The sequence below is a fragment of the Dendropsophus ebraccatus genome, chromosome 3 (assembly GCF_027789765.1).
Source record: "Dendropsophus ebraccatus isolate aDenEbr1 chromosome 3, aDenEbr1.pat, whole genome shotgun sequence".
Taxonomy (NCBI): Eukaryota; Metazoa; Chordata; class Amphibia; order Anura; family Hylidae; genus Dendropsophus; species Dendropsophus ebraccatus.
In genome coordinates, this window is record NC_091456.1 from 138,849,420 (window position 1) to 138,873,887 (window position 24,468).

General features: G+C 42.8%; 1 protein-coding gene across 4 annotated transcripts in view; it reads left to right on the forward strand.

Annotated features, from left to right (window-relative positions):
* The window catches only part of LOC138787351 (proteinase-activated receptor 1-like), a 70,518-nt gene that overhangs the window by 41,342 nt on the left and 4,708 nt on the right, over window positions 1-24,468 (forward strand). For 2 of the 4 annotated variants that reach the window (XM_069964623.1, XM_069964620.1), the window contains exons 3-4: window positions 19,704-19,763; window positions 21,181-21,246. In XM_069964623.1, the coding sequence (XP_069820724.1) occupies window positions 19,718-19,763; window positions 21,181-21,246 (112 nt within the window). In that variant the 5' untranslated portion in view covers window positions 19,704-19,717. Of the gene's footprint in view, window positions 1-317; window positions 424-12,707; window positions 12,777-12,989; window positions 13,092-19,703; window positions 19,764-21,180; window positions 21,247-24,468 lie in introns of those variants that run through there. The other 2 variants (XM_069964622.1, XM_069964619.1) reach the window with 2 other exon arrangements.

The following is a 24,468-nucleotide window of genomic DNA, read 5'->3' on the forward strand; positions in this document are numbered from 1 at the left end:
GAAAGAGGCTTTGGATTTTGTAAGCAATATGTGAGAAGTCTGATGTCATAAGACAGATCCCCAATAATAATAGTTATACAGAACATATTTCTATACTATGCAACATGGAAATTCCAAGCCATTTTAGCGGTAGAATAGAGTGGAATACTAATGTGGTTAAACTATTATGTTAATGTACAAACTGCTCCCCCCCCCTCCACCTCCCCCTTGAAAGGCTACACCCAGCCTGTGAGAAGTAGCCTGATAGTATCAGGACTGTAACATTCACTGCCCTGCCTTGACCCTCTACACACTCTCTATAAGGACTTTGGAAGCAGAGGAGGAAAAGCAACACAGTCATGAAGAGCATAGCACAGCTACTACCTTCCATCCTGGGTGCATTCAGCATCCTCTGTACAGTACTCTGTGATCTTCCATCTCCAGGTAAGACATTCTGAAACTACATAGCGCAGCTGATGATCAGTCATTTTACCTGTACAACAATATGGACAGAATTTCTTTTATAGGAATATGTCTATCACTTTCTTTATTTTACCATATGCTGTAATACAGTTTGAGGGAATTAGCATCATAAGGGATGTAACTGGATTGGTTGTTCATAGACACTTTTTCAGTTTATCGGACAGTATTTAGCATTTACAAACCAGCAGGAGCAGAGCAGATTGATATATAGATTTGTGGGAATAGATTTAATGTAACCTGTAACTCATTTATTTGAATTTCTGGAGTCCAGTAGGTGGTCCTACCTAGTGATTAACAGCCATCCTTATATGAGCAGGTAAATAGGGATTACTGTCAAGCAATGATTAGAACTGGTAATTGGATGTATAAACCCAGAATGTACAGAAATTAAAATAAAAATATTAATTAGACTGAATCTATTCCCATAAGGCTACATATCAATCTGTTCACCACCCATCGGTTGTGTTTACACAGAGAGATTTATCTGACAGATTTTTTAAGCCAAAGCCAGGAACAGGCTATAAACAGGGAAAGACTGAGATTTCTTCTCTTTTCAAATCCATTCCTGGCTTTGGCTTCAAAAATCTGTCAGATCAGATAAATCTCTCTGTGTAAACACACCATTACATGATTATGAAACTTAACTTAATGGTAGAAATTTATGAAAGGGTGTAAATATACACCTGGTGTAAACTACCCCCAGCAACCAATCACAGCTAGTCTTTTATTTTACCAGAGCTGAAAGCTGAGCTGTGATTGGTTGCTGTGGGCAGTTTACACCAGGTGTATATTTACACCCTTTCATAAATCTCCCCAAAGTTTCTATATGAGAGAAAAAGTCACAAATTGATAGGGGTAATTGCAAGTTCATGTTGATACCATGTATTGGTTGTAGTATTTTTATAGTGTGTGTCTGTCTTAATCTGTTAACCCCTTAAGGACAGAGCCTGAAGAGGCCTTAACCCTTTAAGGACCGTGCTAACTTTCGTTTTTGCGTTTTCGTTTTTTCCTTCATGTGCTTAAAAGGCCATAGCACTTGCATTTTACACCTACAGACCCACATGAGCCCTTATTTTTTGCGTCACTAATTGTACTTCGCAATGACAGGCTGAATTTTTCCATAAAATATGCTGCGAAACCAGAAAAAAATTATATGCGCAGTGAAATTGAAAAAAAAAAAACGCAATTATTTTTCTTTGGGGGGGGGGGGGGCTTCATTTTTACGCCGTGTGTCCTATGGAAAAACTTAGTTGTTATATATGTTTCTCAAGTCATTACGATTAAAACGATATATAACATGTATAACTTTTATTGTATCTGATGGCCTGTAAAAAATTAAAACCATTGTTAACAAATATACGTTCCTTAAAATCGCTCCATTCCCAGGCTTATAGCGCTTTTATCCTTTGGTCTATGGGGCTTTGTCAGGTGTCATTTTTTGCGCCATGATGTGTTCTTTCTATCGGTACCTTGATTGCGCATATGCGACTTTTTGATCGCTTTATATTACATTTTTTCTGGATTTGATGCGACCAAAAATGCGCAATTTTGCACTTTGGGATTTTTTTGCGCTTACACCGTTTACCGTGTGAGATCAGGAATGTGATTAATTAATAGTTCGGGCAATTACGCACGCGGCGATAGCAAACATGTTTATTTATTTATTTATTTTTATTTGTAAAATGGGAAAAGGGGGGTGATTCAGACTTTTATTAGTGGAGGGGATTTTTTATTAATAAACACTTTTTTTTAACTTTTACTAACAGTAATATGAAGCCCCCTGGGGGACTTCTATATATACAGAACTGATCTCCCATTGAGATCAATCCTGTGTATATAATAGAGCAATGATCCATCAGATCGATGCTCTATTATAATGGTCTGCTGCAGACCATCTGAATAGATTGCCGAGCTGGGATCAGCGTCATTCCGACGCTGAGCCCCGGCCGGCTCATTAGAACGGATCTCCCCTCCGCGATCGCATCGCGGGGGGAGATCCCCCACTGGACATCAGGGAGAGGGGTCACAGCTGCTATTCAAATGCAGCTGTAAGCTTTGACAGCGGCATTTGAATAGTTAATTAGCCGGCCGCGGCTAATACACGCTAATTAGCCGCGAAGCGCCGGCTAGTACACGCGGTCCCTGGCTGCACTTAGCGCGCTGCAGAGAGGGCTCACGCCGGGAGCCCTCTCTGTTTACTCTTAACGGCCGCATGACGGGGATACCCGTCATGCGTCGTTAAGAGGTTAAGGACAGAGACAAATTTTATGAATATGACCTGTGTCACTTTATTCATTAATAACTTGGGATGCTTTTACCGATCAGGCTGATTCTGAGATTGTTTTCTCGTGACATATGGTACTTTACATTTCTGGTAAATTAGAGTCGATACTTATAATGAATCTTTATGGGAAAAAAAAATTACGTGAAAAATTGTGTAAAAATGCATTTTTCCAACTTTGAAACTTTTCTGCTTATACAGAAAATGGTTATACCACATAAATTATATATTAAATAGCATTAGCAACATGTCTACTTTATGTTGGCAGCATTTATTAAACTATCTTTCATTTTTTTAGACAATAGGAAACTTAAAACATTAGCAGCAATTTTTCAAATTTTCTGTAAAATTTCAAAATCAGATTTTTTTAGGGACCTGTTCAGGTTTAGTGTATTTAAGGGATTGTATGTTAGAAAGCCCCACAAAGCACCCCATTTCAGAAACCACACCCCCCAAACTCTGCAAAAGAACATCCAGAATTTTTTTTTAACCCTTTAGGGGAGTCACAGAAATAAAAGCTAAGTGTGTAAGAAATTTGAAAATTTTAATTTTCTGTGCAGAGATTTTATTGTAATCCAATATCTTTCATAATTGTAAACCTATTATCAGAGAAATGCCATGTCGCATTTACAGAGCCCTCGTGCTGCCAAAACACTGGAAACCCCCACAAGTGACCCCATTCTGGAAACTACACCCCTCAAGGAATCTATCAAGGGGTGCAGTGAGCATATGGACCCCACTGGTGACGGGCACAAATGCGGAACAATGTGACATGAAAGGGAAATTTTTCATTTTTTCACTTTCACGGCACAAATGTGCCCATCATCAAGGGGTTCATATTCTCACTGTACCCCTTGTTAGATTCCTTAAGGGATAAAGTTTCCAGAATGGGGTCACTTGTGGGGGGTTTTCACTGTCTTGGCAGCACGATAGCTCTGTAAATGCGACATGGCGTTCATCATCCATTCTGGCCAAATCCAGCATCAAAAATCCAAATGGCGCTCCTTCCCTTTGGAGGCTTGCCCTGTGCCCAAACAGCACTTTCTGTCCACATGTTGTGTATTTACGGACTCAGCGGAAATTGCTCTACACATTGTGTGTTTTTTAACCCCTTGTGAAAATGAAAAATTCAAGGCTAAACCAACATTATAGTGTAAAAAATTTAATATTTAATTTTCTGCCACATTGTTCCACATTTGTGCCCATCACCAGTGGGATCCATATGCTCACTACACCCCTTGTTACATTCCCTGAGGGGTGTAGTTTCCATAATGGGGTCACTTGTGGGGGGTTTCAACTGTCTTGGCAACATGAAGGCCTTTTAAATGCAACAAGGCCCTCGAAATCCATTCCAGCCAAATCCAGCCTCCAAAAGCCAAATGGCGCTCCTTCCCTTTGGAGGCTTACTTTGCACCCACTTGGCACTTTATGTCCACATGTGGGGTATTTTCGTGCTCAGGGGAAATTGCTCTACACATTCTGTGTGTTTTTTAAAATCTTTTAACCCCTTGTGAAAATGAAAAAAATCAAGACAAGATCAATGATTTAGTGTTAAAATTTTTTAAAAAAATTACACTAAATGTTGGTCTAGCCTTGATTTTTTCTATTTCCAGAAGGGGTTAAAAAAAGAAAATGAATGCAAAACGTGTAGGGTAATTTCCTCCGAGCACGAAAATACCCCACGTGGACATAATGTGCCATATGGGCACAGGGCAAGCCACCAAAAGGACAGAGCGCCATTTAGAGGCTGGAATGGAGGATGGAGGCCATGTCGCAATTACAAAGCTCCTGTGCTGCCAGGACAGTAGAAACCCCCCACAAGTGACCCCATTCTGGAAGCTACACCCCTCAAGGAATCTAACAAGTGGTGCAGTGAGCTTATGGACCCCACTGATGACGGGCACATATGTAGAACATGTGCTGTGAAAATAAAAAATACTATTTTTTATTTTTATTTTCACGGCACAAATGTGTGCGTCACCAGGGGGCCATATCCCCGCTGCTCCCTTGTTAGATTTCTTATGGGGTGTAGTTTCCAGAAGGGGGTCACTTGTGTGGGGTTTCTAATGTCCTGGCCGCACAGAGGCTTTGTAAATGCAACATGGCAAGCCTTTAATGGGAATGGCGGCCATACCTACTTAGCTAGGGAAAAGGGAAAAAGTTTAATTTATTTGGGGGTATTAGGCCAATTATTAGTTTATAAGAATGAAAATGAGAGGAGTCCATGAGAGGAGTCCATCAAATTCAACCTGTGCTGATCCAGAGGAAGGCAAAAAACCCTTGTGAGGCAGACGACAGTAGCCTCATCACAGGGAAAAACATTCCTTCCCGACTCTATAATGGAAATCAGAATAATCCCTGAATTAATGTGACCCCTGAAATAGGAATAAGGGAAAGATTTTAGAAAATGTAGAACTCCAATGACGTGTGGTACCATCATCTCTTATTGGGACGGTACTGGTGGAAAAGACGTGTCTGGGGGCAGCGTACGCTACCTACCCCCAGACACATCACTGGATGATGATGAGGATGAATGGAGAGAAAAAGGATCCCCTCATTTATCCTCACTGGCTGTTTCGGTGTCGGAGGCAATAATAGCGTATGCCTCCGATGCCAAAAACACTCTGGGGGGCATTTTTATATAGGGATTGGTATATGGGGTATGTAAATGTTTAGTGTCAAACTTTATTTCATGTAATGTAATGTAGTGTTTTTTACATTTTTTTTTTTTTTTTTTTTACAGTAAGAAAAAAAAGAAACCTACGCCAAGAAAGGAGTTGCTGATAAATGCCGCACTTATGTGCGGTACTTATCTGCAGACAGTGGCAGTAGGATATAGAAAAAAAGGGGGGAAACCCATACAGCAAAAAGGAGGTGTTGCTGGTCAGGGGCACACTTACGTGCGATGCTGATCAGCTCCCAACAACGTTAGGGCGCATAAAAAGAAAAAAAATATTGAAAAAAAAAAAAATCTTTTTTCCCCAAAGCCACTGATCAGTGTATAATATACACTGATCAGCCGCTAGAGGGCAGTAGAGCGAAGCTGGCAAAGATTGCCGAAGCCGAAGATTTTCGAAGTTAGACGATACAGACCCGACGTAACCCGGAAGTCAGCCGATGCAGAAAAGAGGACGCGCAGGCCCGCCGATCTTCGCTCCGGACCCCCGGATCCCTACCTAGCTGAGGGATGCAGAACACGGGGACACCAATTGCCATTGCTTTCCGGGTCACCGATGACCTGGAAAGCTGAATTTAGCTGCTATAGGCTGATCTGAATTGATCAGCCGATAGCAGCGATCTTCGGCACAGGGGGGGTTAACCTCCCCCCGTGCTGACGAGCAGAGATGGCCTGCTATACATTATAGCAGGCCATCTTCCCCGATCGATGTGTGTGATCACACAGTGATCGGGGAAACACCGGGCGTAAATGTACGTCCATTTGCGTTAAAGGCCACCCTGTGGGGGCGTACATTTGCGCCCAATGTCGTTAAGGGGTTAAGGTCTGAGCCGATTTTCAGTTTTGCGCTTTAGTTTTTTCCTCCTTGTGTTTAAAATACCATAGCACTTATAGTTTTTACCTACAGACCCACATGATCCCTTATCCCCACCACTAATTGTACTTTGCAATGACAGACTTACTTTTTGCATTAAATATGCTGTAAAACCAGAAAAAAAACACATATTTTCCGGTGTATAAGACGACTTTCTAACCCCGAAAAATCTTCTTAGTTTTCGGGGGTCGTCTTTATACGCCGGGTATGGTCGCCCCATATGGTGGGGGGGGCTCTTAAATGGCCCCATCCCCATCATTTGGGATGACTACTATAAAAAAACAAACATTTAACTCACCTGGGCCCGTTCCCGGCAGTGTGATGTACACTACCTGCGCCGGGGATGGAAATCGCCGAACCTCTCCCAGGCAACTGAGCATCTCATCGAAGAGGCTCGGCGACGTTCGGCTGCCGGGAGAGCTTCGGGAGAAAGAGAGGAGCGGGAAATTTGCCGAAGCCTCTCTCATTCTCCCGAAAGCTCTCCCGGCAGCCGAGCATCTCTGAGCCTCTCCGATGAGACGCTCGGCTGCCCAGGAGAGGTTTGGCGATCTCTGTCCCCGGCACAGGTAGTATACGTCGATGGACACCGGGAACGGGCCCAGGTGAGTTAAATGTTTTTTATTTTTTTATTTAGCTGCAGTTAACCCCTGCCTGACCGAAGCAGGGTTGCAGTCAAGCAGGGGTTAACATTTTTCGGCATATAAGGCGAACCGCTGACAATCTGATTAAAAGTCAGGGGTCGTCTTATACTCCCAGTCGCCTTATACGCCGAAAAATACGGTACATGTGTGGAGCATTTTTTTTTTATTTGGGGGGCTTAGGTTTACACCGTTCACCCTATGGTAACACTGACATTTTATACATGTTCCCCAAGATGTTACAATTACAATGATATGCAACTTGCACAACTTTTATTTAATCTCACTGCTTTTAAAAAATTTTGATGTTTAAAAAAACTAAATGTTCCTTAAAATTGCTTTATTACCATCATTATAATACTTTAATCCTTTGGTCTATGGGGCTGTGTGAGGTGTCATTTTTTTGCGCCATGATCTATTCTTTCTATCGGTACCTTGATTGCATATATGCAACTTTTTGATCACTTTATATTACAATTTTTCTGGATTTGATGCGACAAAAAATGCTCAATTTTGCACTTTGGAATTTTTTTGCGCTTATGCCGTTTACCGTGCATGATCAGGAATGTGATAAATTAATAGTTCGAGCGATTACACATGCAGCATTACCAAATATGTTTATTTTTTATTTATTAAATGGGAAAAGGGGGGTGATTCATACTTTTATTAGGGGTCTCCAGCGGGACCTAAAAAAAAAAAACAGACACACACACAGACTTCCAGCAAGCTGGAAGCTATGTGATGCGGTCCAGCTAATGAAAAGGCAGCCTTTTCATGTCCTATTCACTTTACCAGAAAACGCAGAGGAGGAAGAAGGCCCGCCCCCTGCTGTGACGGCATTGTGGTATGTATTGGGTATGTATGCTTTATTTAACTTCCGGGGGGGTCGGAAAGGAGGGGACCGGGGCCACACAGCTTATTTACACACATTACAAAGTTATATAACTTTGTAATGTGTGTTAAATAGGCTAAAAAAGAAAATCGTCGGACTTGTCCTTTATTTCCTTCTCTCGTGGGCCACTTTTTATTTTTGCGCTTTAATTTTTTCCTCATGTTTAAAAGTCCTGCATTTTTTCACCTATAGATCCTATAGATAAATTTGCTCTATTACCAGCCCTATTATTTTTTGGTCTATGGGGCTGTGTGAAGGGTTATTTTTCTGTCACCATGATCTGTACTTTCTATTCATAGCTTGCTTGCTTATTTGCAACTCCCTGAAATGAAAAGAAATTTCTTTTTTTTATTTTTCAATTTGACAGCGCAAATTATTTTTTTCTGGTTTCGCAGCATATTTTATGGGAAAATAAAGTCTGTCATTGCAAAATACAATTGGTGTCGCAAAAAATAAGGGCTCATATGGGTCACTAGGTAAAAAATGTAAGTGCTATGGCCTTTTAAACATAAACTGCTAAAAATGAAAATTGGCTTTGACCCTAAGGGGTTGAATTGCTAATTATCCAAGCGCCGCGATCGGCCTGCACCGGCTTTCAGCACCTGGGAGAGCAGTGGTATAGAGCAGGGTCATGGTATGACCCCTCTTTGATTCCCCTCCCCCCCCCCCCCCCCCCCCCAAGCAACACAGGATGTACAGGTATGTCCTTATGCGGGAAGGGGTTAAAGGGAATTTGCATCAAAAAATGACCTATTGCTTCAATTAAGTTTTTATGTTAAACATAGTTTTTGTGATTTTTTTTTCTGATTTGCCATTTTATTATTTATATTTTAAAATAATCCTGAAATCTTCCACTCTCACTACTAATCCTAAAAATAAGCTGAGACATCTGTCTGTGATGCTAAGAGGGAGGATGCTGTAAAGTAATCTGTACAGAATTACAGCGACTGGTAACAGCAGTAGATAGAAAAGACAATAGGTGATGTTCACAGCTCAGGCTCCCCCTCCCTATAGAATGACCTCTTAACCCTTTAAGGACAGAGCCAATTTCGATTTTTGCGTTTTAGTTTTTTCCTCCTTGTGCTTAAAAGGCCATAGCACTTGCATTTTTCCACCTAGAAACCCACATGAGCCCTTATTTTTTGCGTCACTAATTGAACTTTGCAATGACAGGCTGAATTTTTGCATAAAGTACACTGCGAAACCAGAAAAAAATTCAAAGTGTGGTGAAATTGAAAAAAAAAAAAAAGCATTTTGTTTATTTGGGGGAAATGTGTTTTTACGCCATTCGCCCTGGGGTAAAACTGACTTGTTATATATGTTCCTCAAGTCGTTACGATTAAAACAATATGTAACATGTATAACTTATATTGTATCTGATGGCCTGTAAAAAATTTAAACCATTGTCAACAAATATACGTCACTTAAAATCGATCCATTCCCAGGGTTATAGCGCTTTTATCCTTTGGTCTATGGGGCTGTGTCAGGTGTAATTTTTTGCGCCATGATGTGATCTTTCTATCGGTACCTTGATTGCGCATATACGACTTTTTGATCGCTTTTTATTACAATTTTTCTGGATTTGATGCGACCAAAAATGTGCAATTTTGCACTTTGGGATTTTTTTGCGCTGACGCCGTTTACCGTGTGAGATCAGGAATGTGATTAATTAATAGTTCGGGCGATTACGCACGCGGCGATAGCAAACATGTTTGTTTATTTATTTACTTTTATTTATAACCTGGGAAAAGGGGGGTGATTCAGACTTTTATTAGGGGAGGGGGCTTTTTACTATTAACAACACTTTTTTTTTTACTTTTAACACTTATACTAGAAGCCCACCTGGGGGACTTCTAGTATAAGTGCTTTGATCTCTCATAGAGATCTCTGCAGCATAGATATGCTGCAGAGATCCATGAGATAGGCACTCGTTTGCTTTCGGCTGCTGTAGCCGGAAGTAAACGAGTGCCGAACCAGAGACGGCGCCATCTTGGAGCGGTCCCCGGCCGGCTTCAGAAACGGAGATCGCTCCTCCGGGATAACATCCCTCCACTAGACACCAGGGAACGGCTGAATCCGGTAATCGGATGCAGCTGTCATGTTTGACAGCTGCATCTGATTACTGTATTAGCGGGCACGGCGATCGGACCGTGCCCGCTAATACCTACGATCCCGGGCTACAAGCGGCACCCGGGACCGCCACGGTTCAGAGCGGGGTCGCCGCGCGGCCCCGCTCTGAACTCCCTTACCGGCATCAGGGCGTAAATTTACGCCCGATGTCGTTAAGGGGTTAAAGGGACTGCCCAGCAAAAATCGTTTTTTCTCAAATCCAACTGATATCAGAAAGTTATGTAGATTTGTAATTTACTTCTATTAAAAAATCTCAAGTCTTCCCAAACTTATTAGCTGTTGTATGTCCTGCAGGAAATGTTGTTTATTTTCAGTCTGACACAGTGTTCTCTGCTGACATCTCTGTCCAAAACAGGAACTCTGTCTCTGTTTTCTATAAATCCCCATAGAAAACCTTTCCTGCTCTGGACAGTTCCTGTCTCGGCCAGAGATGTCAGCAGACAGCACTGTGTCAGACTGAAAATAAAACATTTCCTGCATGACATACAACAGCTAAAAAGTATGGGAAGACTTGAGATTTTTTTAATAGAAGTAAATTACAAATCTATATAACTATCCAACACAAGATGATTTGAAATAAAAAAGATTTCCACTGGACAACCCCTTTAAGAGTACCCAGTAACTTTTTCCATTCTTGTCAATGAGACAGTTTCTCTCTGTCACTTTCCTCTGTCCATGAGGCTTGCTCTAAATGCTATTAAAAATACCATTATAATGCACAAAAAATGAAACACAAAATTACAGTCACAAATTAGAAACAGATAAGAAAAAAAGTTTCAGCATCAGACTTTAATCAGTAAAAAAAAAAAAAAAAAAAAAACTAGACAACACATTTCCTTTTAAGGGTATATTCACACGGACGGGCTCGCAGCGAGATTCTCGCTGCGAGCCCGGCAGGTCCTGGAAGTTCCCATACACTACATACTTGCTGCGGTCTAAACGACCGCAGCGAGTATGTAATTATACCGCCCTTAACCCCTTCTGCTCCCCCGCTGTGTATATACTTTACCTGTCCTCCCTGCATGGGTCCGGCGTCCTGCTCTCCGCCCGGCCAATCAGTGTGTTGCCCAGCCGCAGCCACTGATTGGCCGGGCGGGAGAGCAGGACGCCGGACCTGTGCAGCGAGGACAGGTAAAGTATATACACAGCGGGGGAGCAGAAGGGGTTAAGGGCGGTATAATTACATACTCGCTGCGGTCGTTTAGACCGCAGCAAGTATGTAGTGTATAGGAACTGACAGGACCTGCCGGGCTCGCAGCGAGAATCTCGCTGTGAGCCCGTCCGTGTGAATATACCCTAAGGCTCGGTTCACACTGCATTTTGCTGTCCATTTAACAGATCCATTTTTGGTAAAAACAATGAAGTTGTATGGCATCTGTCAGGATCTGTTTTCCCTTGACTAACATAAGTGTACACTGTAATGAATATGGACAGCCTTGTCTTTATTTATATATATGTAAAAATTCTATGTGATGTGCTTTTATATATATTCTTACAGAGGATACTTCTGATATTCTTTATATATTAACTGTAATTAAATTTGTCTGCAGGCCCAGAGCTGATCCAAGTTAATGATATGCAATCATTGATTAGCATGGAGTCAGGCCGTTTGTTTACCTTGTGGAAAAGACCAAATGCTCTCAGCAAGGGGGGGGGGGGGGGGGGGCGATAACAATGGAGATTGTAGATTACATTGTGGTTAGATTGTGGAGATCACACCTCTTTGCTGGGGGGGGGGGGGGGGGGGGGGAGGGGGTTCTCTTTCAGAAAAGAAGTAAAAATATTCTGAATAAAGAACCAAGAATAAAGAACCAATTCCGTAGCATTGGGTAGGACAAGGACATCGCAGGGAGTCCAAAAATGGTCTGTCTACCTGTCTGTGTCATTACAAAAGGGGGGATCTCACGTTCTCAATGTCTGGGGCATATAATGTTTGATATGCTAGGAATCAGAATGGTGAGATATGAATTATAAAGAAGGGCTGGGGCCAGTATGCTGGAGCACCTAGGAAAGTATCTTTTTGATTTTTTCAGGGTTTGTTCCCTTCACGCTGAGGGGGAGGCCGCATAGTAAACGAAAGGGATCCCATCCCCCAGATCCCCCCCCCAAGACTGAGCAAATAAAGCTTCCTGAACCACATTGCTTTAGCTGGCAGATGCCTCAGTTGTGGTTAAAAGATTAAGTTGTCTCTTATGATGAGTTCACTACTGATGAGATTACAATACTGGCCTTTTCATCAGATATGGTGTAACACAATAAGGGCTGTTTTTTGGATGGCTGTCGTTTCACATCCAAATAACGGCTTATCAAAACATCGTCTGTTATTTGTGGATCCTGTTATTTTTTAAATAAAGGCCGTTATTTGGGCATAAAATGACTGCCAAAAAAAAAAAAAAAAAAACAGCTGTCAAATAGCCAAAAGAGACTTTGGGGGAGATTAATCAAACATGGTGTAAAGTGAAACGGGCTCAGTTGCCCCTAGCAACCATGTCTGTGAGGAATGAAAGGTGGAATCTGATTGGTTGCTAGGGGCAACTGAGCCAGTTTCTCTTTACACCATGTTTGATAAATATCCCCCTATGTGTGTTCGTCGTAATTGCGGACACAAAAGGGACACAGCAATAGAGATGTAATCAATATGATGTTTCTGCTTTTTATAATTTATCTCTCTAGTTATTGTGTTACACCATGTCTGATTAAGGGAACCAGTTCTGTAGCCTTGAAAGCTCACATTCTGTCATCATCTTTTTCAGTTAGCCAATAAAAGGCATCAACTACCAAGAACTCTCAATTTTTTTCACATCTATCCAATGGCTCACATGGTAAACAAAAAAAATTTCTTTTTAAAAGTATAAACATGCAATTGGGGGTGCTCTCACACTTGTTTTCTTTGTATCGTTTTTTGGACACTAGAAAAACGCCAGAAAAAAACGCTATTTGCGCATATGGCGTTTTTTCCCTGCATTCGTGATTTTTGGGGAGCATTTTTGACCTAATGTGTGAATGATGTGCTGTATGTTCTTGACGTTTTTCAGGTCTGGGTTTTGACTCGAACAAGGACTTCAATGCTGAAGTCTGTGTTTGGTTCCAAATGCATCTGCTCCAGAAAGGAAGGGGTCAGCCAATGAGCAGCTGAGGTGGTGTAAGATATACATACAGATGAAATGTGTTATGCCTATTACATTGTAATATATATATATATGTGTGTATATACACACACACACACACACACACACTACTGTATATAATTGTGTACTTGTAGACAATGGAGAGTCCAGTTGTTTAGATTGCCAAGTCTGAATGCAGTTCCAAGTCAGTGTATTAGGGAGGTGATAAATATCAGGAGGCCTGGACATTTCCTTATAACAAAAGGTTTCCCAACTGTATTGGAAAGGCCAACAGTTATAACAACCAGTCGAGATATCCCCTGTCAGTTTGGTGTAAATGCCTAGGTGTAAAAATGCTAATATGGGAAAGTGGCTTGATTGGCTGTGTGCATGGAGAGGGAGGAGAAATTCCAGGGATCAAAGCGACAAATGGACACCAGGGAAAGCTGGAAATTAGTATAAGAAACCATGACTGGGGGCATTAGGAAAAGGAAGGACATCCTGGGAAGACCGGAGGAATATGCTAGAAGGATACAGAGAATTGGGGTCTCCTGCAGCAAAGGCTGGAGTGAGGACCACAGGAACTCAATTTGGACTTGGTAACCCTAACTTTGTTTTCCATTGCAGGAATATTGTTTTGATATATTATTTGATTATTCCTGATAATTGGTTTATTGTCAGGAACCGGTGACACCAGACACACAGAGACAGTGCACCCTAAGCTCAGCCCCGCCCACTGACTACCTACTTGCCCCCCTAGGCTAAACCCCAGGGCAGCAACTGGGCGGCGGTCCCCATACTGGCTTGGTGGGACACAAAGACAAGACAGACAGACAAAACACAATAAAGAATGGTCGACAGTCCGGGTCACAACAATCGGGCAGCGCAGTACAAAAACACAATCCAACAAGCAAGGTCAATAAACAGGCAATATGGTCAGGGGCAGGCAGCAAGCAGGGAGAGTCAGAATACAAGGCAAAAATAGTCAGAATAAACAGAGAACTAAACAGAGGCAGAAGCAGGCTGAGACAAGCTCAATATCCGGCAGTGAGAGGCAGGCTGGCAGACACTATATAGGAGACCAGAGGTCCAGTGCAGGAGCTGATTGGACCAGACCCCTAATCTCCTCAGAACACCTGGGGCAAGAGCAACCTGACCAGACAAGCTAACCAGCATTAGAGTTAACTCCGAAATGGCCAGGAGTATCTCAGGCGGGTGTGGCTGAACAAACACAGAAGGAAATAGGCCAGTGTTCAGACAAGGCCTAGGACACCGCACAAACATACAAAAACACTGAATATCAGCGCCATTTCAAGCGCGCAGCACGAGCCAAGGGGCGCACGGAGTTTCGCACAGGCACATTCATGACAGTACCCCCCCTTTTATGAGGGGCCTCCGGACCCTCACTTGATAAATCAGGTGTAGGTGGAAAACTACCTCTCACCACACAGGTTTGAATGTCACTAGTAATATCGCTATCCGTCTCCCACTCGTCAGCGGAGGACTCTGAGATAGAGACAGATGAGCTACAGACAGAGTTATCATCACCACAATTTTCATTCACATCAGGCACAGGTATGGCAGGTTTATCAGAGGAACAGTGTATGCCCATTTCACCAATGGTTACCTGTGCGCCCAGATGACCTTCCTGGTAGCCATCTGGACGCTGATGATGATGTTCTGATCGCCGGGGACGGATGGGGCAATGGCTGATGTAGTGACCACTGTTCCCGCAGTAAAAGCACAGGCCATTATGTCTCCGGAATTCTTGTCTGGTCCTGACATTCAATACTCCCAGCTGCATAGGTTCCTCCTCTGAGACAACAGGGGGGGATAAAGGTTTTTCAGCAGGAGAAGCAGAAGATTTGAAGAGGTCAGAGTTTGCTTTCGCCCTTTTTCTGTCTCGTAGTCTGTGGTCAATAGAAATGGCCAAAGCCATGGTCTCTTTAAGGGTTGGAGGATCTGGGTGACCTACCCAGGCATCCTTAATGCCCTCTGCCAATCCTTGCTTAAAGAAAGCCTTCAAAGCTGGTTCACACCAAGCAGTCATCACACAAAATTTCCTAAACTCAGAGCAATATTCCTCTGCTGGTCGCTTACCCTGACGGAGAGAGAGTAGATTGTTCTCTGCCAATGCTATGTGATCTGGTTGAGCATATATAGTACCCAGGGACAAAAAGAATTTCTCCAAGCTACTCCATTCCTCCGCCTCAGGAGGGATTTTGAGAGCCCAAGCCTGAGGATCTCCCTGCAGCAGTGAGACCACAATACCAACCTTCTCCTGCTCAGAAGAGAAGTGATTGATCCAAAAAAACAACATGCAAGCACCCCTAAAGGACTCAAATTTCTCCATATCACCAGAAAATCTATCAGGGAGCAACATGACCGGTTTTCTAGGATTTTCCACCACTGGGGGCGCTACCACAGCATTATTCTGATTGGCAGACAAAACTTGAACCTGTTTAGCAAGGTCACCAACCAGGCAAGACAAAGCCTCCATCTTAGCCACCAGGTTTAAATCCAATAACTGAGTTATCTGGTTTGCCAGTTGGACCACCAGGCCTGACACCCCCTCCACCCGGGTAGCAAGATCTTCCACAGTAGCCATGGCACCAGAGGGGGGCAGTATATATATTTGGCCAGATATTCTGTCAGGAACCGGTGACACCAGACACACAGAGACAGTGCACCCTAAGCTCAGCCCCGCCCACTGACTCTACCTACTTGCCCCCTTAGGCTAAACCCCAGGGCAGCAACTGGGCGGCGGTCCCCGTACTGGCTTGGTGGGACACAAAGACAAGACAGACAGACAAAACACAATAAAGAATGGTCGACAGTCCGGGTCACAACAATCGGGCAGCGCAGTACAAAAACACAATCCAACAAGCAAGGTCAATAAACAGGCAATATGGTCAGGGGCAGGCAGCAAGCAGGGAGAGTCAGAATACAAGGCAAAAATAGTCAGCAGACGCAGGCTGAGACAAGCTCAATATCCGGCATTGAGAGGCAGGCTGGCAGACACTATATAGGAGACCAGAGGTCCAGTGCAGGAGCTGATTGGACCAGACCCCTAATCTCCTCAGAACACCTGGGGCAAGAGCAACCTGACCAGACAAGCTAACCAGCATTAGAGTTAACTCCGAAATGGCCAGGAGTATCTCAGGCGGGTGTGGCTGAACAAACACAGAAGGAAATAGGCCAGTGTTCAGACAAGGCCCAGGACACCGCACAAACATACAAAAACACTGAATATCAGCGCCATTTCAAGCGCGCAGCACGAGCCAAGGGGCGCACGGAGTTTCGCACAGGCACATTCATGACATTTATGTACTGTTTTGTATTTGTGGTGAGCCATTTTGTGTCATATCTCAAGATTTATTATTTTGTTTGTTTTCTTATCTTTCACACAGTTCATTTGAATCTTTATATAATATAATTCCTTTTATTTATATGCACTGTTGTTGTGTACTTTCTTCGCTGACCGTCCCCTAGAACCTACGTGAGAAAATTATTATTGTTCAGTATTATTATGCATAAATATTAATATTGGCAATAATCATATTTCTTACAGTGGGACTCTGCTGCACCTGCTCATTGGCTGAAGAGACACTTGTGCAGTGTCAGCATCACCAGTTAGTGATGTCCCACCTCAGCTGCTGATGGCAGATTTGAAGAAAACGATCCTGGTTAATTTCAAGCTCCGTTTGTCAAGCTCTGGTGAAGAGAGATGGCGGAGAGTAGTATGGACTCTCCTCCCTACACTGCACCCATCCCCAGCAAGAATGGCGGGGACCTGGGTGCAGTGTGAGATCTGTCTGGCTGCCGAGGGGTTAAGTGTAGTCTTTGAGCTTCTAAGGTTACAGTAATGGCCTCTTCATCAGAATTAGTGTACCACAATAAGTCCACGACCACACAACATCTTTTTTTGGCAGTTTTTTTTGGCTCACTTAGCCCCTTGTGTGCTAAACTGGAAGCAGCATCTGGCAAGATGCTGCATAATGTAAGGCACAGAACACCTGTCAAAGTGATGGGTGTTCTGCTCCTGCCATTTTTTTGTGTGTTTTGTGTCTCCCCTTTTGTTTTTTAGTTATTGGTATCCAGAGGATTGTGTCTGTTATTTTTTACATAAATCATTTTTATCAATTTGTTACTCTGGCCGGTTTTGAAAATGGGGGGAACTGTACTTGCTTTTAACCACAGATGAGCTTTCAACCTAGGTTTTATTAGTGTTTTGGTTAGGCAGGCTTACTACAGAACCCAAAAGTCCTTTTCAGGGCTAAGAACCAGCGAAAAAGTAATCTCTAAATTTAAAGCACTTCTCACTGCTAAGAAATAGATGATAACAACAGCAGCATCAGCATCAACAGCTGTATTCATTCCAGTACCCTGTATGTACAAGGGACTTATAGTGTCCCTGGTTTAGCCCACTAAGGGCACATTATACATACTGTTCCAGTAGCCTAGTAAAAGGCACATGATACATTTTGTTCCAGTAGCCAAGAAAAAGGCACGTCATACATACTGTTCCAGTAACATTCTAACAGCATGACGCGTGATGCGCGCGAATAACATGCTGCTCTACGGACGCACATTGAAATCATGTATCTAACGCTGCGCAAGAAATACGAACAAGAAGTGTGAACATTGCCATAAATGTTTGTAAAGCATTCACAAATATTTTTCCTTCACAACTGCGGAAAGTGGCATTATACTGCGATTTTAGGGTGTTGGGTTCAACCAGGCATGCTCCCCCTAATGTCCCAGTGTCATTCCAGAGGTTTGCATCGTCTAGGGAGGCTTCATGGGGGACTTGGTGACCTCCAAGTGGTCGAATTTGGATTTCCAAGTGCCGCAAATTTTTTCCCATAGACTATAATGGGATTGAATCTCAGTGTCTATTCGTTTCGAATTCTCGAAAGTCGAATATTTCAGTACTCGCTTATCTCTAATAAGCACCAGTGTTTTTCTGTGGAGAAAAAGACTTCTATTGACGGCTATTGGAGAAAAACACCACAGTTTGGCAAAAAAAGCACCACACTCTCAGTATATTGTGTTTTGTAAAAACTGTCACAGAGCTGGAAATTAGAGAAAAACACGACCCCCCCCCCAAAAAAAAATACAACGCTATGTTTTTCCAGTATTTTAAGGCAGTGTGAAGCCAGCCTTAAAGGAGAAGTCCGGCGAAAATTTTTATTAAAGTATTGTATTGCCTCTCAAAAGTTATACAAATCACCAATATACACTTATTACAGGAAATGCTTATAACATGCTTTTTTTCCCTGCACTTTTACTTCCTGGATAAAATTGTGATGTCACGACCCGACTCCCAGAGCTGTGTGGGCTGTGGCTGCTGGAGAGGATGATGGCAGGGGGACATTGAGGGCCACAGGGCACTGGAGGGACACTGAACATCCTTCTGCCATCATCCTCTCCAGCAGCCACAGCCAGCACAGCTCTGGGAGTTGGGTCATGACTGGGCTTGATCGAACATCGGGAAAAGCTAGGTTTGATCGAACTCGAACCTAGCCAGACACCTTATAATAGGCTGTATCCTAGAATTCCAGGCGGTCCCCGGAATGCCACATTACTTGCTATCCTGAATCTTTTCCCACAGGAAATGTATCATTCTGCTCATCAGCTTCTGCTCTGTAACATAATGCTGGTAGATTAGAGAACATCCGGCTGATAGTGGTCTTTCAACATGTTCAATGACCGGTGATGGTCTGTAACGCAGCACTCTGTGTAACAGGAGCAGTGGCAGCAAACCGCCACTGACTTCAATGAGCCACCTTCAGGATCTAAGGATTGTCTGGGTGGCCCCTACCGCTGCTCTCTGCTCGCTGTCTGTGTGTGTATTAGCATGGTGCAGCATCCCGGGAAAGAGCGGGAAGCAAGCACACAACCTGACCCGACTTGTAAAATTTTGAGAGGTGTACTAGAGCCCTAAGGTATTTTCTCTGTAATACCCTATAAAGGAATTGTGGAAAACGTATCCAGCATAAAAGTATTCATTCATACTCCAGCCCTTGCTTTTATATGATGCTGTAGCTTTCAAAATGATAGAAACAAACCCCTCTAAGGCTACGGTCACATCTAGCAAATGTACTACGTCTGTAGTATACAATAGGATACTGGCAAAGTAGCTTACCCATGGAGTAAATGTAGTGTATTAAAGGGATTATCCAGCGCTACAAAAACATGGCCACTTTCTTTAAGAGACAACATGACTCTTGTCTCCAGTTTAGGTGCGGTTTGCAATTAAGCTCCTTTCACTTCAATGGAACTGAGCTGCAAAACCCCTCCCAAGCTGGAGACAAGAGCGGTGCTGTCTCTGGAAGAAAGTGGCCATGTTTTTGTAGTGCTGGATAACCCCTTAAATGACTATGGTGGGTTTGTAAGTGTAGTTTGCAGAACATGTTTAATCACTCGTATATTACATTCCATCCATTAAGGGGGTTTGCCCATTTTAGCGTGTTATCCCCTATCCATACCTGGGTGTTCAACCACCGGTACTTTGTGGTATATTGGTATACAGTATACTTGTGATATATTACCAAGTAATCTGGAGCACAGCCTAAATCACATGAAATGCAATGATTGATTTCCCACATGTGCATTATCCTATTATTGTTATCTTTTCAGATACAACGCTCAGTATGGATATAGTTGATTTTTCCAACAACAGTTCGTATAATGAACAAGGTAATGAATGAGTTAAATAAAGTCAGGAGAATAATGAAACCATATAAAAGTGCACCATGCACCATTAAGGTAACACTTGATCAACTTAGAGATGTTTAGATTCCATTAAAGGGTTACTCTGGAGAAAAACAATGTTTTTCTGATGGCTGAAAGTTATATAGATTTGTAAATTGTTAAAAAAAACTCAAGTCTTCCAGTACTTATCAGCTGCTGTATGTCCTGCAGGAAGTGGTGTATTTCCAGTGTGACACGGTGCTCTCTGCTGCCACCTCTGTCCATGACAGGAACTTCCAGAGTAGTAGCAAATCACCATAGAAAACCTCTCCTGCTCTGCAGGGCTCCAGATGGCGACCAAAATGGTCGCCAATGCGACTGACATCTTGCAAATGGCGCCCAGATTTATTAATCTGGGCGCCATATGCGACTGGCCCTGGCGGCGGCGCGCTGTCTCTTTAAGGACAATGACCGCCTTCTGCACGCTACATCGAAGTGTGTCCCCGCACACTGGGGACACGCTTCTCCAGTGACGTGATGCAGCACGTCCGTCATTCATTGGACGGACTGCCGCAGAGGCGCCACACTCCTCCAGCGCCTCCCTCCCGCCTCTCCTCACCCGGCGGTTCTTCAAGTTCACCCCAGCGGCACCAAGCTTAGATTGTGGGTGAGTGGGTGAGTACAACCGGAGGGACGGCAGGGGTGGCGGCTGGCCAGTAATGTGTGTGGGGGGACCGCGGCCTGGGCGGGGGATTGGTAGTGTGCCTGTTGTGATGGCGGCCAGGTGCGGTAGTCAGTGCATGTGGGGTACGAGGGGGGGGGTATGTATAGACTGCACAGTACCACTTCCCTCAGTGTCTGTATATATAGACTGCACAGTACCACTTCCCTCAGTGTGTATGTATAGACTGCACAGTACCACTTCCCTCAGTGTCTGTATATATAGACTGCACAGTACCACTTCCCTCAGTGTGTATGTATAGGCTGCACAGTACCACTTCCCTCAGTGTCTGTATGTATAGACTGCACAGTACCACTTCCCTCAGTGTCTTTATGTATATACACTGCACAGTACCACTTCCCTCAGTGTCTGTATGTATATACACTGCACAGTACCACTTCCCATATACATTGCCACAGGGGCTATATGTCATCGGCTGCCGGGGGCTATATATATATATATATATATATATATAGTAGATCATTGCCGGTAAGATGATGATATGGATCAGGAGTGACGATTTTCACTGCCTGATCTTTTCGTTTTGGGAGAATTCTACAGAGAGGTCTAGCTGTGGCTTACCCCTTCTGCTGAACATTCTTGTGTATGGCAAGAAAGAGCGAGCTAGCTGTCAGCAGACTGTTTAATCAGTCCTTAGTGTGCACGATGTATCTGCCTTCTGATTTCCTTTTCTTTTTGCAGGTTATTTTACAGAAATAAATTATACATTCACTGGATTTCTCAACCCTCATGGTATCTATGTAAAAGGTAATGACTGAAATATATGAAGAGTTTTTAAACAGTCACTTACATTCTTGTCATTTCTAGTGAAGGCCCCTTGGCTTGCCATCTTAGTAGTCCTATTACACCATAGATCTAGGAGTGATGCCACTGTCCAATACACTAAAATAAAAATATATTGCTGCACAACACAGAATTGCTGTTTATTTGGAAATCTTGTCTCCCCAAACAAAGGCAATAAAACATAATGTAAAGGTTGTGTGTACCCCAAATATTACCAACTAGCGTCTGTAAAAAAAGAAGCCTTCATGCAAGCCTATTGACAAAGATATAAGAAAAAGTTATGATGATGCAAAGCAATTTCTAATATTTATTTTAGGTGTTTTTTTTTTTAAAATAATCTCTTGTTAAGATAGGATAGTATTACTGCTGTATATACACATATATTGCCCTGTATATACACAGAAGTGGCCCTGTATGCATTAGGGTGGTATTACACGATTAGCGGGGGTAAACGAGTGGCGATCAACTAGATAGGTGCTCGCTTACAGAGCCTATTAGATGGCTCAATTATCACATGGCGAGGACTGCACAAACATAGTTAGCAAAGTTCGTGCAGTCATTGCTTTTATATGGTAAAAAGAAACATAGAAGATTGTCGACAGAAAAAGATCACTTGGTCCATCTAGTCTGCCCTTTTAGTATTTCCTTTCTCATGGTCCTTTTACACGGAACGATTTATCGTTCGAATTTGCACGATAACGATCGGATCGGATTCGAACGATAATCGTATGTGTAAACGCAGCGAACGAACAAACGACCAGCGAGAAATCGTTCATTTTGATCTTTCAACATGTTCTCAAATCATCGTTGATCATTCGCAAAAAATTCACAGATCGTTCAGTGTAAACATTCTTTCAGCGATTTCACCTATGTGTGAGATAGGCTTAAGCGATCGCAAAACGATTATTCCGTACGATGTATTGTTCCGTCTAAACGTTGATAAAAAAAAATAAATTGTTCATTCAAAATCGTTAATCGTGCGATCGGGCGAATTATCGCACCGTGTAAAAGTACCATTAGGCAGGGCCGGTTTTAGACTAATGGTGCGTTTACACAGGCAGATTTATCTGACAGATTTTTTTTAAGCCAAAGCCAGGAACAGACTTTAAACTGGGAATGGGTCTCCTTTTTTCAAATCCATTCCTGGCTTTGGCTTTCCAAATCTGTCAGATAAATCTGCCTGTGTAAACGCACCATAAATGTGGCCCTGGGCAAAGTTGAAGGTGGGGCCCCAAATGGTGATATATTGTAGCAACAATTTAAAGTCCCCATACATTTTACACTTTTGCCAGTGGATAAGTTGCCATTGGATCTGTCCAGCTGTGGCTTACCCCTCCCGAGAGAGAACAAAGTTAGGCTCAGTTATGGAAGGTGTATGGCCACCTTTAGTCACATTCAGTCAGTTCAGAAGGTGGCGTGCCAGGATTGCTACTAGTGTCGTAAAGGACTGACACGCAACAACTAGTTATATGCATTGTTTTTATAAAATATTGCTATATCAGGACCAAATATTACATTCACACAGTGTTAAATAGTACCTCCACACTACTACTGAAGAAAACACACTATACAATGACCAATATTACCAGCACAGAGTGACCAGTGCCTAATGACACACTATATACTGACAAGTATTACCCCCACATAATGACTGAATATCACCTTATCATTCCTGAATAAAATACAGACTTGCCTTAGTGACATCATACGCCAATCATTGCTGCCTGCTGCCGCCGCTCCTATTCCACGGTGCTGCAGCAGTATATCGCTGTTATCCCGGTCGTTTGTTTTTTAACATGTTTGAAAGACAAACGACGCAACGATCAGCCGACATGAACAATGTCGGCTGATTGTTGCTTTCTATTCCACGGGATGATTATCGGCCGTATAAAAAAAGAATTTGATTGTAATGGTGCAAGCTAAAACACACAAAAAAAGGCTACATACAGTGATAAAACCCTACTTCAAGGAGGAAGAACAAGGTAGATCAACCCTCCAACCGGATACTCTACATAAATGCACATCACACATTTGAAAATCTAACATCCCTCACTGATACCCAAATAAAGATGTGCGAGATACATGTATACACGTACAAAATAAACATGATACCTAAAGATGACATAGAAAATGCTAAATGCACCCAAAAATATACAAACCAAAATAACAGGTTAGGAAAGGGATGAGAGTGACCCCGGTATGTACCCTGCCCCAAGCGTTCCGTCAGCAAAGTGCTGACTTCGGGAGGATGGCGGAATCTGCCAAACCATAGTTTGAAGCCTATAGGACCAGCGGAGATGCACAGGGCCGCAATTACATGTTAACTGTCTCCCATAAAGCACATCCTCCATGCTGCACCATCTATAGAGGTCATATAGGAGGTGTTTCTGATATTTAAAATAAGAAAATAAATAGCTATATCTAGATCTATAATTCAGACATGCAATACCACATGCCTGCATTATACCTAACTGTTATGGACATAAAACTGTCTGTTTTGCTTGATACAGATAATCTGAGAAGTTATCTCTCCATATCTAGTCACACTCAGTATACAGTTTCCTTTCCATCAGATATTGTCATGTATGTAAAGTTTCCATATACATCCTCTGTATATTGGGCGTATATTGTTATAATGTTTAGCCTTGCATAGAACAGAGGCTTTGAGGCTCACTAAAAGGAAGCTCACTAAAATATCCTTGGTCAATACAGTAAAAGAGGGCTCCTCCTGCACACAGAAGCAGTCATCATCTGAGATTTGTGTAATCCAGGGATGTCACTAGGTTGGGGTGATGGGTTGTGACCAGAAGTCATCATGATCGCCCAGCCAAATGGCTACGTTTTGTGAACAACCTGGGGCTTATGGTATAGTTAATCCCCCACGGATTGTGTCCATCCTGCTGTATGCAACCCAGTGCAGGTGATGTGGTGGTGCAATGCAGTGACATCATGCTAGATGTGCAATAACACTGATATCCTTATCTGCTCCCAAGAAAGTATACAAAGGCAATCTAAAATATTTCTCTTATTTTAAACTTCAAAATGAGACATTATACGTTGAAATGAGGAGGCTCAATTCCAAATACAAATAAGAAAAATTTGATCGAAACCAGTGGCTTCAGTAGAACTGTTTGATGTACAGTATATGGTGGCTGATTCCGATTTTGTGGTGACAGATGAAGCCGA